Source organism: Lissotriton helveticus, chromosome 6 (genome assembly GCF_964261635.1).
Source record: "Lissotriton helveticus chromosome 6, aLisHel1.1, whole genome shotgun sequence".
NCBI lineage: Eukaryota > Metazoa > Chordata > Amphibia > Caudata > Salamandridae > Lissotriton > Lissotriton helveticus.
Window position 1 is genome coordinate 177,450,973 of NC_136067.1, and position 16,495 is coordinate 177,467,467.

At 45.0% G+C, this 16,495-nt stretch overlaps 1 protein-coding gene across 5 annotated transcripts in view; it reads right to left on the reverse strand.

The window, feature by feature from the left end:
- The window catches only part of LOC144761272 (uncharacterized), a 266,932-nt gene that overhangs the window by 124,063 nt on the left and 126,374 nt on the right, over positions 1–16,495 (reverse strand). For all 5 annotated transcript variants that reach the window (XM_078646723.1, XM_078646722.1, XM_078646720.1 and 2 more), the window contains exon 7: positions 11,996–12,073. In XM_078646723.1, the coding sequence (XP_078502849.1) occupies positions 11,996–12,073 (78 nt within the window). The remainder of the gene's footprint in view (positions 1–11,995; positions 12,074–16,495) is intronic.

The following is a 16,495-nucleotide window of genomic DNA, read 5'->3' on the forward strand; positions in this document are numbered from 1 at the left end:
GCAAGGTCCAACTGATGTAGGTTGTATGCACATTACACCATATCGTGTCACCCTGAAACAAGGAGTTGTATTACCTCGAATTCGACAATATAAGTTGCCACCTGAGGCTGTAGCAGCCTTATCGAAAATTATTGACGAGCTCATCGCTCAAGGAGTAGTTGTAGAAACTGACTCCAATGTATGTAATTCCCCGATCATCCCGATTCTCAAACGTACTGACCCAAATGCACCTCCAGTTTATCGACTAATAATTGACCTTCGAGAACTTAATAAATGTATCATACCCCAGTACCCAGTGGTTCCAGATATTTCTTCCCTATTGACTGCCATTGATTCCGAAGCTACGTTCTTTACTGTTATTGATCTCAAGAACGCTTTCTTTAGTGTCCCCATCCATCCAGACAGCCAGTTCCTTTTCGGATTCTGTTTAAATGGACGTAGCTATAAATTCACACGTGCACCTCAAGGTTTCACAGAAAGTCCTAGTATTTACAGTCAAGCACTTAAACGACAACTAGACAGTATTCACATGCCAACTGACACTGCCCTGCTCCAGTATGTCGATGATCTATTGATCACAGCCCGTACAGAACATGACTGCGAACGTGCTTTGCTGACAGTCTTGTATTTCCTGGCAGAAATGGGGCACAAGGTGTCCCCTTCGAAACTGCAATTCTGTGTCCAGCAAGTGGTATACCTTGGACACTTGCTGTCCAAGTGGGGTAGACAGTTGACACCTGACCGTATCCAGTTAATAGCACATTTTCCACAGCCCAAGACACAGAAGGAGGTACGAGCTTTTATCGGCCTCACTTCTTACTGCAGACAATGGATCCCTCAGTATGCATATCTAGCCAAGCCATTGATACAGTTAACAACACAGGAGGCAGCGACATCGACTGTCCTCCCTTGGACCCAGGAACATACACTTGTTTTCAATGAGTTAAAGAAAGCTTTATGTAATGCACCTGTGTTAGCGACACCAAACTACAGTAAACCTTTTACACTTTTTGTCACTGAACGTGATGGTACAGCATTATCTGTTCTCACACAAGACCAAGCAGGACAACACAAGCCTTGTGCTTATTTTTCTAGCACATTAGATCCAGTAGCCCAGGCTCTGCCTGCGTGCCTCAAATCAGTTGCAGCCACAGCTCTAGCTATTAGACAAAGTGATTCCATAGTGTTAGGACACTCCCTGACAGTACAGGTTCCACACTCTGTGGAAGTTCTTTTAAACCGAACACAGACTCAGCACTTGACAATTGCACGATTAACAGGATATGAACTGACACTGTTCCAGCCACACATAGAAATCAGACGCTGCAACATATTAAATCCTGCTACACTGTTACCCTCGATTACCTCATATCCTGCCACACATGACTGTGTGGAAGTTATTAACACCATGACAAAGCCAAGACAAGACTTGACGGACATTGTATTACCTGATCCAGACCTGACACTTTATGTGGATGGTTCATGTATGAGAACAAGTACTGGAGAGTTAGTAGCTGCATATGCAGTGCCTACTGAAACTGAAGTTATAGAAACACATCGTATTGACACCCTGTCTGCTCAAGCAGCAGAGCTCATCGCTCTGACCCAAGCCTGCATACGAGCCAAGAACCTGAAAGTAAACATATATACAGATTCACGTTATGCATTCGGAGTCGTACACGACTTTGGAGTCCTCTGGCAAGAAAGAGGTTTCATGACCTCTCATGGAGCCAAGATTCAGCATGGCCCCCTCATTCAAGCTCTGTTAGAAGCAATACATTTACCGACAGCTATAGCCATTATGAAGTGCAAAGCACATACGAAAGCCCCTGACACCATTTCCCAGGGTAACGATCTGGCAGATCGAACAGCCAAGCTTACAGCCCAGACTCCAGATATTCCAGTTAACACGACAAAGACAGACGTTCCAGTCCCGACGACTTGTATGACAGTTAAGGACCCTACACAAGACGTACTAGACATACAGACACATGCTACCCCAGACGAAATCAAGAAATGGTCTGAACAAGGAGGGGTCCAGACAGATCAGGGATGGTTGACGAAGGGAAAAGCCACATGGTTTCTCCCCGACTCTATGGTTCAAGTCATCATTAATACAGCACACAGTCCAGCACACTTAGGAGAAAAAGCTATGTTAGACAGCATTCAGAATCTTTGGTTTAACAAGCATTTACGAGCAGCAGCGAAGCAGAAAGTGCGTACCTGCATGATCTGTTGTCAGTTCAATCCAGGTAAAGGTGTTCCCGTGGAACAAGGTGGATTTCATCCTCCTGACCAACTTTTGAAGTCCTCCAGATGGATTATATCCAGATGGATCGATGTCGAGGTTTCAAGTATGTCCTCGTAGTTGTATGCGCTTTGTCCAGATGGACAGAAGCATATCCAGTCCCAGATTACACTGCCGCGACCACTGCCAAGCAGTTGGTTCGTGAGTTCTTCCCTCGCTATGGTTTGCCCCGGGTCGTGTATTCAGATAACGGAAAGCCATTCTCGTCCGAACTCATGAAACAGGTATCACTTCTGTTAGGGTACCAGTGGAAGTTCCACTGCGTACGACATCCCGAGGCAGCTGGCCTCGTCGAGAGACACAATCAAACTCTGAAAATACGAATAGCGAAGGTCTGTGCAGAGAAAGGTGTAGATTGGATGGTAGCCCTGCCGGTTGCCCTCTTTTATATGAGAATGGTCGCTCACTCCCGATCGGGTTTGTCACCTTACGAAGTAGTGTTTGGTCGTCCCCCAAACATGTGGGGTACACCTATGCCACGTAAAATCACCGATGTTGACAGTAATATGCTGACAGATTACCTAGCTTCCTTGATGTCTGCACTACTCTCTTGTCGTTCACAGGTCGCGGCTGCCTTTCCAGATAACACCCAGGTGAAACCGCACGAGGTCGTTCCCGGTGACCTTGTTCTGATCCGCAACTTCGATCGTTCAAGCCCTCTGGAGCCCCGCTGGAAGGAACCAAAACTCGTTCTGATGACTACAAGGACCGCCGTAAAGCTGGAAGGAAGAAAAGGCTGGCTCCACTCCAGTCACATCAAGCGTTTCCATGGACTGCGTCCAAAGACTTTTTTCAAGGACTGCCCCGATACTGACTCTAAACTTCCCCTGTTAGAGAAAACTCCGCAGCAGGAGTATAAATTAAAATTGAGGTCTAGTAAGTCAGACAGCGTTTAATTGTTTAAGTCCCTCTCGGGTGAAGCGGTTAGACAGGTTCCTGACATGTATGAGATAGACCCACATAGTGAGAGAGATAGACGAAACTCCAAGAAAACGAAATACTGTAAAAGTCTGCGAAGCAGATGCGTCGTTACGTTATTGTTTATGTTATTTCTGAGTCTTACGATCACATGTATAAGTTATATGCTACACGTATTTTTTCCTCCTCTTGGTCCGCATGTACATTTTTCTTCTAATGATACAGTAGAGCACACTTTTAGTGAACTACCCCCTCACGAGTTATCCTACCGACTTGCAATGCGCAACAATACTTTTATTCGTATGTTACACTATTCACACCAGACCAGCAATGCCACTAATTGTTGGGTATGTGGTCGACTCCCCCCTTACCAGACAGTGAAGGGAGCTCTGCCACTTTTTCCCTATCCGTTTTCACACAATGGTTCGTGTGGAGCCTGGTTTACTTTAACGTCATCTTCAGACGATAAGTCCCTTCTGAATAGAACCTGTTTCCCAGACAAGGACGGTCTTTCCCATAGAACGGGGTTAGATCTAGAAAATGAAGTATATGATCTAGGTAACTTTTCCTCCAACCTCATGGTCTTGAATGTTCAGTCCGAGACCACTCCAGACTTGCCTTCTATAACAGTTCTAGCAGTGAAAGGCGAATTATGTGTTAGAAAGAATGGTTCAGTACATCTAGGACACAGTGATTGTACTACTGTGGTCGAGTATAGTGACAGTGGGAAATCTACTTTTAAAGCCTCACGTCATTCTTATTTTATATGTGGTCAGACCGCATATGTATGTTTGCCCCTAGATTGGGATGGAACATGTTACATTGCCTTCCTACTGCCACCAGTTTTCCTGGCCCCATCCGATTATCACAGAAATACCCATCTAGTACACGTTAGACATAGAAGGGAGATCGAGTCCCCAATTGTCGATCAAACTGAAACTGCCTTAGAACAGTATACAGATTTCAATAAAGGTTTCTTTTTCTTCATAGGTCCTGTCCAGAATAGTAAATTAATACGCAGGTTAACCAGAACCCTTGAAGCAGTAGTGAATGAGACTACTTCCGCCCTAGGTAACTTAACAGAAGAGCAGTCTGCTATGAGATTTGTTGTTCTTCAGAACCGCCTTGTTCTTGACGTCATACTGGCCGATAGGGGCGGAGCTTGTAGAGTCATCGGATCTAGTTGTTGCGTTTTCATTCCTAATAACGCACCGTCTGTGTATTCAGCCATAACTAGACTTCATAAAATAGCTCATCAGCTACACCAGAATCCAGGCACCTGGACTTGGTCCGGCTGGCTCTGGAGTATAATATCTGCGTGGGGATGGAAAGTATTGTCATTCCTAGGAGTAGTAGTAATGATCATATTTAGTTGTTGTCTCTGTTTACAATGTGGCCCTGCGATTTGCGGCTTGTGTGCTACATCTTGTATTCCACGTCCAAAGTCCTATTCCCAAAAGATAAAAGACGAGCAAATGATGCTGTATGAACAGATAGATAGTATCATGAATATTGATGTTTCCTGATGGAAACGTAGGGAACAAGGAGGGAATGAGGAAAATTGAATTTTGCCCTGTCATGTGTCCCTACGTGTTCCCCATCATATGTTATATGTGCATGATCACTATGCATATTTCCTTTATATGACCGAATAAAGACGCAGTTATAGTTGCGTCCAACGTTAGTATGTCAGTTATCCAGTCCTCGTGAAAGCAACGTGAATTGGGCTTTTAGGCCTATGTTGCCAACGTCTTTACATTGTGCACGTTAAACCATCGAGATGCACCCGTTTCTAGGCCTCACAGAGCCCGGACACCAGATTCAAGCCTCAAGTCTCCTGAACCACTCCGAGGAGAGATGCAGCCCCGCCCGCATCCCTGACCCTTCACACCCTTCCTGCCAAGCAGCGTGGTGCCCGGCTTGGCCTAGCCTGCCTGCCTGCCAAGAATATGTTATGTCTACAGTTATCTGTTCAGCTCCCCGGCTTCACATTCTTAGCTAACGAACCGCATAAACATCTTCATTTATATTCTAGTCTTCCTGTCTCCATGCAAGAGAATTACTGAATTAATACCCATAGAAGATCCATAGCACACGCAATATCCAAAGACATATATGCATGCACCAGCCTTAGTGACAAGTAGCCTTTGCCCTGATGACTTTTCGATTCAAGCAACATGTACTCCAAACACAAGATATCAGATATGCTATAGGTACAGGTCGTTCTGACATCCTAGACTTTAGTCTCCTCTTCTAGTGCTAGGAGTCAGAGCCCCCAGCTCTCCTCAGTTACACGTCATGACTCGTTTGCGCGCACCAGTAGGTTAAAGGTTCCAGCTGCCCATGAAGCCCCCTCCATGTATCCACCCACTTATGACACTTCTGTGACATCTACATCACATGTTTCCGTGCACGCCCTGTGCACGCCTTCTTTTCCCGCTCATATGTTCTTATCTTCTGTTTGTCACTTGTTACGCCTACTGTATTCAATGCAATCGTACTGTTTTACTATATATACTGTATGATGTTAATGAGATGGGGCAGCTGCCATTCCCCCTTTCCTTGTGTCCTGTCCCTTCCTGAACCTTAGCAGGTGATGGAACCCGATGGTCCATTGGCTCGAGCCATCTAATTAAAGCCCGTATGACTCAGATACCACGGATTCTGCCTCTTATTTATTGAGCTATCCTTTTTCAGTTAATGCATAGAAAAATAGTACCGGTAATTATTTATTTATTTACCACAGTGTTGGTACTGGATTCGTCCTCCACCGCCGATATTCTCGTTTCTGCTTCTACCAGCCGTTCTCCATGCTTGTCCAACTTAGCGGCCATGTGGTCAACCCTTTGCGTTAGAGTATCCAACTTCCAGTTCATTTCTTGCAGGCTGCGCTGTATGGCCTGTAGCACACCCTCCATGCCGGTGCCCTCGTTGGCGTCATTATCCCCTTCCGTCTCTGACACGCCAGTAGCTCCCTTGTTCTGTTTTTTCGCTTCAAATTGTAGCTTCGTTAGCTGCTTTTCAAGCTTGCCCATCTTGTCTGCTGTACTGGGTAGGCCACTGCTTCCACGCGGGGTAATGTTAACGGCTCATGCCCTGCTAGTCGCCGTGGTCATCCGGTGGCAATAGGTTTTCTTGAACATGATCGCGGTTTTATTGGCATCGACACCAGAGTCAATTGCATATTAGGCGGCCTTATACAGCGTTATATCCCACGGAGACTTGCCACTCAACCAGCCTCTTACTTTGACATAGCCTCACCAGCGGTATTGTCGGCAAGCGCAGTCCGCGCAGTCACACAGCACTCCACAGGCGATGTGCTCCTATATACCTCCTCTTGTGGGCGCTACATCCACAGGTCGTTCAGCAGCATGTTTTATTGCACGAGCAAGCAGGCTAATACAGGCAGTATGTAATTGTTGGCGGGGACGTCCTATCCTGCTTTGTATATGTTAGGCAGGTACACCATACGTATTGGTCTGAATCTGTGTCTTTACGTACCCACGGTGCCTCCTCATCTGTAGCAGTTGTGTATTTGGTCGATCACAGTGCAGCCCGCCCTGTGCACATAGATGGCGTTGCTGCTACCATAGGATCGAAGACCCGACAGGAGACTAGAGCGCCGCGAGGACCCGTACCCTGCGAGTCTCCTATCACCGCCAATTTCGTTGTGTTAAGTAGTATTCAGTAGAGCAGCTTGCTATGCGCAGATCGTTTCTGGTATCCTCAGACGGCACATTGGAAGTCTAGACGCTGGTGTAGGGCTTATATATTGGTAGTGGCCACAGCGCACATTAAACGGAGACAGTAGAATATTAATTCAATGTCCGTTACAGGCAGATCGCGCGCTCAGGCATTTTGCGTTTCAGCAGAGCTGCCATTTTGTACGCTATGAGCGCTCCGTGGAACGCACACCACAAAGTACTCACAGTCCTCTGCATATAGTGTTAGTTGCCGGTTGCGTACTGTCGCAGCTCCTCCAATCCCTTTAGAGTCCCGAGGGAGCATGTTAAGGCTTAGTCCAAGGTCCGTGGATGCTCGTCTCTGCTCCGGCTCCACTTCGCGGGCGCCGCCATTTTGAGATTTCGGCCGCAGTTCACACTTCTCAGCCTCATAAGTATAGTTTTAGCCAGTTTTGGGCACTAAAAAAACCCTCTGGCCATGGTCTAGGTATTCCGACGCTGGAATCCGCGGAGTCAGTGCATTTTAACTTCAGCAGCACAGCGGTATTTACAGCAACAGTCTCCAGTCCGGCGGAGCTGCTTCAGGAGCCAGCCATCCCGCAGTGTGACCTCTAGCGCCCCTACTTTTCGTTAAACTTACTACTTTTGGTTAAACTTACTACTTTTGAATGAATGAATGAATGAATGAATACAGTCTTATAACGCGCAACTTAACCCCTAATGGCATCAAGGTGCCCAGAGGATGGTATAGTTTGTGTTATGAGCCGATGCCAGATTACAGATAAGCCTTTGCAAAGAGCCAGGTTTTTAAAGATTTCCGGAAGAGCGTGGCAGATGGTTGCCCTTTTAATTCCAGAGGAAGCGTGTTCCACAATCTTGGGGCGAGAGAGGAGAAAGCCCTCCCTCCCCAACTGGCTCTGAAAACCCGGGGGACAGACAAAAGATTTTTGTCGGAGGAGCGAAGGGCTCTGCTAGGGGAATAAGGAACTAGCAGAAATCTTATGCCTTCAGAACTTACTCCACACAGGGCCCCATGAACAAGGCAGAGGATCTTAAAAGAGGTCCTAGCCTGGATGGGTAGCCAGTGCAAGCTCTTCCTGGCTAATGTGGCAGAAGAAATTCTAGGGCCATCCAAAACAAATCTGGCCGCCGCGTTCTGTACAATCTGCAGGCGCTGGATGACCTTTTTGTTTATGCCTGAGAGGAGCGCGTTACAATAATCTAGTCTCGACGAGACAAGGGCCACCACGATCTGCTTTCGAGCTTCTAGAGAGAGATAATGTGCTATCCTTCTCAGAATCCTGATGACACCACAGCAAGTAGAAACCGTCCTATTGACCTGGTGGTCCAAAGAAAGCTTAGTGTCTATCCTCACCCCCAAATTCCGGGTGGTCTGAGAGGGCAGGGGGCACACTCCAAGGGATGGAGCCCACAATTCGCTAGACCAAATGTCATGATCTCCTCCGAAGATCAAGACCTCGGTTTTCTCTCCATTCAACTTTAGTGAATTCAGAATCATCCACTGTGAAACGGCCTCCATGCAGTTCCTAAAATTGAGGGCGGAGGAACTCACCGAGTGGGAGAAGGAAACCATGATTTGGGTGTCGTCAGCATATGACAACACCTCCAGCCTTACAGATCTTACCAACCTGGCAAGTGGGGCCACATAGATTTTAAAAAGTGTGGGGCTCAGAGCAGATCCCTGGGGGACCCCACACTGCACAGGTTTGGCGGGGGACAGAAACTGTCCCAGCTTGACCTTCTGTTCTCTCTGATTGAGAAAGGAGGCCCTCCACCCCCATCTCCCTAAGGCGTGTTACCAGGACTGAGGGAGACAGGGTATCGAAGGCAGCTGTCAGGTCGAGCAGGACCAGAAGGGTGGTCTGGCCCCTGTCGACCTTCGAGCGGATGTTATTTGTGACCACCGTGAGGGCAGACTCAGTAATATGAGCCCTACGGAAGCCATGTTGAGAAGGATCCAACAGGCTAGAGGCATCTAAGTAGGCAGTCAGATGTTGACTAAGATGAACCTCATGCATTTTTGCTGGGGCAGTCAGCAAGGATATCGGACGGAAGTTCTTCAATATCTCAGGGTCGAGGGTGGGCTTTTTCAACAAAGGTTTAACCACCGCCATTTTCCAGGAGGATGGAAAAATGCCTTCCGTGATTGCACAATTCATCACCTATAAGAGGGGAGGCAACAGGGCCTTCCTGCAGTCTTTAAGGATCTTGAGGGGACAGGGATCCAAAGGGGATCCAGATTTTATTTTGTCCACCAGCAGATCCAGCTGCTGAGCGGTGAGAAGGGGAAAATTGAGAAGGCTAGTATGGAGTTCATTCGCCTGACGTTCTACGGAGGGCAGAACATGTAGGAAGAGGGGACCCAGTTCACATTTAAGAGATTCAAGGGAGGTGTAGATGTCCACAATTTTCGTGTGAAAGAAGGTCGAAATCTTATCACACAAATCTTGAGAGCCCACTATGGGGTCCGGCGTTTGCAGGGAACAAAGGGAATCTACGATCCTAAACAGTTCCCTAGGGGATTTAAGGGAGGCCGTCAAATTCGAAAAGTGGGCCTTCTTTTCCTATATTACCCTCCCTTTATACCCTCTAAGAAGGCATCTATGTTTTTCCTTCTCCTTAGGATCTAAACAAGTTCGCCAAAGCCTCTCCTGCTTTGTGCATCCCTGCCTTAAAAGCCTAAGCGATTCAGAGAAACCAGGGGGCTGAGGGTCTCTTTCTGGCCGAGTAGCACTGTTTAGCGGGGACCAGCGAGTCTACAACTATTACAATGGAATTGGAGAAATCACGGGCAGCAGCATTTGCATCCCTCAGGGGGGCTGACCCAGCGCTATACATGAAGGGAGCAAGAGTCTCATTCTTAATCATCCTAAAATTCCTTTTTCAGTTCCCATTTCCTGGAATCAGGAAGTGGGACAGGAGTGTGATAGGACTTTAATTCGAGAGGGACGGCCATATGGTCTGACCATGCAAGAGGAATGGGGGAGCTATCATGAGTCTAGGGTCATTTGAGAAAACCCCATCCAGCGTGTGGCCGGCTAGGTGGGTAGGGCTGTCCACCAATTGCAGCAGGCCACATGAGGCTAGGGAATCCACCAGGGAAGAGGTGTCACTAGAACCTAACCTTTCCAGATGGAAATTAAGGTCACCCAAAACGGTCAGGAGCGGTCTATCGATGTACGGCTCTAACATTTACAGCAAGTCATGGCTAAAACTCGACCTAAGGCCTGGGGGCCTGTAGAGCAAGAGGCCCGAAAAAAAGGCTTTGGGCGAGGAATTAAGGGTGAAGTAGACAGCCTGGAAGGGATCTAGAGGAGTGGAGAGGGGTTTAATGCGGCATATAGAAGAGCTCTTATACACTATGCCCAGTCCTCCTCCCCTACGGCCAACTCTGTCCATACGGGCTAGGGCGTAACCATCAGGGATGGCATTGCCCAGCTCAGGGCCAGCAGAGTCTGATGCCCATGTTTCCGTGACAAAGACCCACGAGGGCTTCCTAGCGGAGACAAAATCCCTGAAGGCAATATTATTCTTAACTAAAGATCTAGCGTTAATAAGAAATCCAACTTCAGAGATTAGTGGTATTCACAGAAGGCATTTAGTAGTAGTATTACTAGCGCCTTTTTTGCTGCTTTTTAAAAAAAAAAAAACTTTTGCGCTTTGACCTGTTTAGAAAGTTTTGAAGTTTAAAAAAAAACTATGACACGCTTATTTTCGCAATTTTGTATACCTCTTCACGCACTCGTAATGCATAGTTGATTGGTTTATCCTTCTTGTTTTATTGTTTCTTTGACCTCTTTCATTTCATTCATTACTTTGACTGATGCACAGTTCTTAGTACAGAAAAGTAGTAGCAATAATGACTTTTCCCTTAAACCTGTGGAATATAATGCCTCAGGCCCATGTTGGATGACCAATAACCTTTTGAAGGTCAATGCAGATAAAACGATTCTACTGAATCAACTTTAGACCTGGACCTGCAATTGACTGGCCTCTCCTCCTTGGTTTTGCCTCCTATTTCCAGTACACCAGAGGAAAAAAACTCTGTCCATCTGAGTGCAGGGGAAAGAGATAAAACTTCTAGGGGCAGATTTACAAGGCCCTTGCGTCATTTTTGCGCAACTGTTGCATCACTTTTTGTGACGCAGCAGCAGTGTAAAAATGCGGCCTATTTACAACGTGGCACATCTAGGGAGATGCGTTACGTTTTAAAGCCTTGCATCACATTATACCTGCGTCAGGTATAATGTTTGCAGGGAGGGCGTTCCTACGCAAAAAAGCCTTGTAGAAGTGATGCAGTGAAATCTACAAGATTTCCCTGCACCACTTCTAGGACACCACAGCATCAAAACCTTACGCCTGCTTGAAGCAGGCAAAAGAAGTGACACAGCAAAATGAGGATAGGCCTCCCCCTGCATTGCTGGAGTTGTGTTGTGCTTGCGACACGACTCCAGCAATGCGTGACTTTTGCGTCAACAGATGCGACAGAATTTCTGACGCATCTGTCAATCCTTGCGCCATGGTTCGCCGTATTGTAAATACTGCGCATCCATGGTGGCGCAAGGGTTTCTCAGGGTGGCGCAGAGAAAGTGACGCATCTTCACAGATGCGTCACTTTCTTTTAAATCTGCCCCCTAGAGTTCAAGGTGCCGCACATTAAAGAGAAGCTGAATGGTATAGCCATTACTTTGAAGTTTAACAACCTTAGAAGCCACATATTTGCTAAAACAATTCAGTTTTGGAGTTCTTTCAAGGAATAACGATTTAGAGCTTGGAGAACATGGTTCTTTTTTCAAATAGTCGGGCAGTCATATTTCCTATGGTGGTGCCACTGCTGGCTTAAGTGGCGAACACCCTGCAGTAAAGGCATTGGGACTGTCCCTGTAGGTGCATCAAATCATCCGCCTTATATAGAGGAGGCGGCCTGATGTAGAAGGCAAGGCAAGTACTTTTGTATGTTGCTATGGTCTATACAAATTGTCATTGCATATTTCATTTAACTGGTGCGCTCCTTGGATTCTAGACACATACAACAGCTGGATTTTGGTTTAAAGTGTATACTTACGTATTAAAATCCCCACACTTAGATTTATTTCCTCGTCATCCTCTTCTTGCTCTTCTAGTTTCGGTTTCGCGTTGTGGCCTGAAGCGCAGATGATAGTTGGAGAACAAAAAAGAGAGGATTAAGAGTGAGTGCATCTGCACCAAGGAGCATTAAACTCTAGAAAGAACCTACCCCCTCATTTTCATCGCTTCACTGGCAATAGTGTTGTCAGAGTAGGGCCAGAAGGAGACCATGCCCCAGCTCTCCTTGTCCTAGTCCTCCCTTAGGTGTTGAATATGAAAGAGGTAACATGGGGAAAAAATACACTGAACTTTCCGCACACATGTATTTGTCAATCAACATTTGATTACAAATCAGTGTTTGAGGCTACAGGATTGCTTAAAAAGTTAAAGTCTGACTTTCTATGTTTGTGTGCATATATGTCTATTTCTATAAACAAAGTGATGAAGATATGAACAAACATTAATATAAAATCAGTTTTAACCATTTTAAGCATGTTGTAAATTGTTCTCTGAGTCAGTGTCCCTTTTGAATCAGGCCTAGTTTTAGAGCTGGGCAGTTATTGGACAAAACTAGAGCATGTTTTACGACTACATCCTCCATTGACATTAGTGCTACTTACTTTGGCACTTAGGACAGAATCACAGTTTTTTCCATGGGTAAGTTGTCTTACATATGGCTGTTCAATAGTAATTCACACCTAGAGCAGACTCAACTGCTTACATTGGTAGTTCAAACAATTGATATACATATTACAAACTGCGCAAAAATCACTGTATTATTTAGCATGTTTGATAGACAAATCACAATGGAGATGTATTCTATGAAAGCTCTAGTAAGTGCCCATGCTAGTCAGTATACATTTTCACTGGTTAGGGACCTAAATGTAATGGCACATACATTATATACATATTACTGAATGCCTTTTGTGAGACATTAAATGTCAAGGACAACATTGATTATTTTGATTTTCTTAACCGCCATGGATGAGAGCAGCTACATCACATGCATGCCTTGCTAGCAGCCTGACATCGCTGCGGAATGTTTTTCTGATTAGACTGACACCCTCAGTTGTTGGATCAATCTCCAGATCTAAAATCACTAAGGGGGAGGGTGCAGGAGCAAAGGTCAAAATCTTTCCACTGGGAGAGTCTCCAGGCTGTTAGTGCATCAATAGTGAAGACATCCTTTGGCAAATCCTGCCTGGAGCAGAGAAAGAGAACAGACGATTGAGCACACAACTGGAAAAATCCTTTCTCTACAGGGTGTTTGTAGGTGGTGTGCAGAGAGAGAGAGAGAGAGAGTGCATGCAAGTGTGAAGGTGAATGGTGCTTCTTCAACCATCCGGTCATACTGGGGGTGCTCTCTGAATAGAATGCCCAACCCATCCCAGTACACTGTACACTGTATGTGTTGTGACACAGTTAAGGAACAATCGTTTATATAAAAAAAACTTACAAACATTCTACAAAATCCAGAGGGAGACCTGCCAAACACAATAAATAATTTGCACTGCTTGCATCACACATAGTCACACAGATGTCACACATAGGCAAACACAAGTCAACATACTTTCAAGGCAATTAAAACTACTGGGCATTTTCTACCAGCGAAACAGCTATAACTTAACCTGTCTATGATATGACGACATTGTGACATATATGATGCTCCCATTTGTGTACTGGCATCATTTCCCTTTCAAACAAGCCATGTCATACTTATTCAGGATGGCCTTGTTACCACCTGGGTAATTCACAAAGGTGAGTCCACAACTACAGGTTTGGCAGCTCCTTTCACTCCACTCCTTCAATGTCTGCGCATCCACAGGCTTAGGTGGCATTTCTGTAGACTTCAGCACCTTCATAGATGCTGGTCCCATTGACTACGCCCCACCATCACACAGTCGGGCCTGCTTTCACAGCAGGATGGTGGCTCCTCCATCCGAGTTCAGCAGCTGCATTTCTGTACATGTAGTGAGTAGTGCCTGCTGCAGTCCTTCTTTTTGCCATTAGAAGTTGCAGACGTCATCTTGGTAGTGAGGAAACCTGCCACGAAACTCATTTATGCAGAACACTGGAATAGGTTTGTTGACTAGTGTGAGTGAGAAGGCCTGAAACCTTTTCAGTCCTGCCTTTTAAATGTCTCACCAAAGTAAATCCTCAATGTCAGCACATTTGTTGGGGAGGTTCAACCCTTTAGCATTTAGAATCAGGGCCTAGTATTTTATGACTGAGTCCCGCTTTCATTCATGTCACCTACCTAATACTCTCCATGCATTATCCATTCCATTCATCTACAATCTGCTACCCTCACCCCTACCAATAACAAGAACTAACATAATTTAACAGATACGAAAATAAGTAACCCTCACCCAGTTACAGAGACTTGTGTGCCCCCTTTGGGGACAATGCTATGATGCAGTGGAAATTGCATTTAATTTGTAGGGGTGCATTATAATCACACACGTAGAGCGTACCCGCATATAATCCTTTGTCGTTTTAACATGAAGTGTTAGGATCTTGAAATTTAAGAACATAAAATGTGATATATTTAGCTCATTTCATAGTAAACATGAAGGGTTGATGTAGAAAGTACATGTAAGTAGCAGAAAAACTAACGTGAAAAACTTGTGCAACTGACAATAATTTATTATTAAATGTGTTTATTAATCCTTCGTGTCATTTTTCATGTAGGTAGGAACAATAACTAAAGGTGTCTTATTTCCTGTGCACTTTTGTGCAGCTCATACACTATTTTCTTATGTTAGGTGATTCTTGTGGGCCTGAAATGCATTTCATTAGAAGCTCTCACTTTAGAATGAACAGTTTGGATTCCGTTCTTTCTCATTTTTTATGTTGGAGGTGGAAGAAGCACCCTTGTTAACTAGAGTAGTGTCTTTGATTTATTGGTCAGGCAAGCAGAGAAGGGGATACATCACAAGCTAAAGCCGATAAGGAGAACTGTTGTATTTCCAAAAAGGAGAAGGCCTGAGAATCAAGGTCAACATGTTAAATTCAGGAACATCGCTGTCCCGTGGAAAAGTAGCTATGAGATCGCGGTCGGAGCGGATGGCGTGACACGCAAGTACTCTTGGAAAGATACCTGTACTATTGGAACGTTGCAAATCGGGAAAAGAGCCCACTTCTTCTCTGCCTTTAGAGAGAGAGCATCTCAGAACTTTATGCAATTACTTTATGCAATTAGACCTATTGATGTTGGAGAAACTTCTTAGGAAGACTCCACAAGCTGAAACCTTTTATTTTTCCCCCAGAATATGCTTAAGGAGGGATGTCACTTTAGCGCTAGTTTTGAAATACATGCTTTATATTCATCAACCCTCGATGCAGGGAAATTTTGACTCATGCTTTGCGATCCTCTGTATCCTATTTCTTGAGTTAATTGTTTTGTGCATGTTGCATCGATTCAATTTTATTCGCAGATTTGGCTTTATGCTGATTCCAATGTATTTCTACTATATCATTTTGAGGTGTCTCTATGTTCAGTTATTTGTGGCTCTGTAATAAATTAACTAACATTACATAGTTGTCTGTGGTTACTATCAGGCACATGCATCAAAGCTTTTTGCGATCGCAAATTGTGCGAATTGCAAAAATCGGCCGTTTGCGATCGCAAAATTAGTTTTTGGGATGCATCAAAGGGTGAAGGCCCTCGCAATTTGAGAATTCGCAAATATTTGCGAGTTCTCAAATTGCGATTTCATTTAAGGAATCGCATTTTGCGATTCCTTAAATGCAATGCATGAAAGTTTTAAAAATAGCGATTTTGCAATTAGGGGGAGCAAATTACCATGAGGTTGAACCTCATGGTAATTTGCGAAAACTTTAAAAAATGCACTTTTGTGCATTTTTCAAAGTTTCATGTTGTGCACACAGACTTTTGTGCAAAAGCCAAAAATCATGCATGTGCCTGTATGTGTCCAGAGAAATTCCTGTTGAATTAATTGGTGTTATTAACCATTTTCTCCCCTCTTAGCTTACATGCTGCTATAAAGAACCATGGGATTGTGATTCTAGATTAGATCCAGAACTTATGGGCCGGACACTTTCAGTTGGTAGCAGAGTAGGATGGTTTGCACATGAAGCGAGTGGGGAATCCATAATTAGTCTAGAAAGGAGGAAATTTAGAAACCCAGAGCTCCAAAATAGAGCCCAATGATCGAGAAAGGAGACTGACAAAATTTGATGGTGCAGCAAGATCAGCAGCGAACGTAGGAATGCGTATCAATAGGGGTGTGTTAGATTGTGTTAGTGAATTGATTGTGGTATGTCTGGCAGAATTCATGTGAGAGTCGAGTGAATATGGTTTAGGGCCAGAAGTGGTCCAAGGACTGAGATTTGAGTTTCAGGTCCCCAAGTGGCTTAAGATCCCCCAGTATATTAAATGGTGTAGAAGATACCAAGGTTATTGTGATTGTTTGACCGAAGAATTTAGGAGTTGTCATGAGACGTCATAGACAGTTCCACCTAAGATGGGGAACTT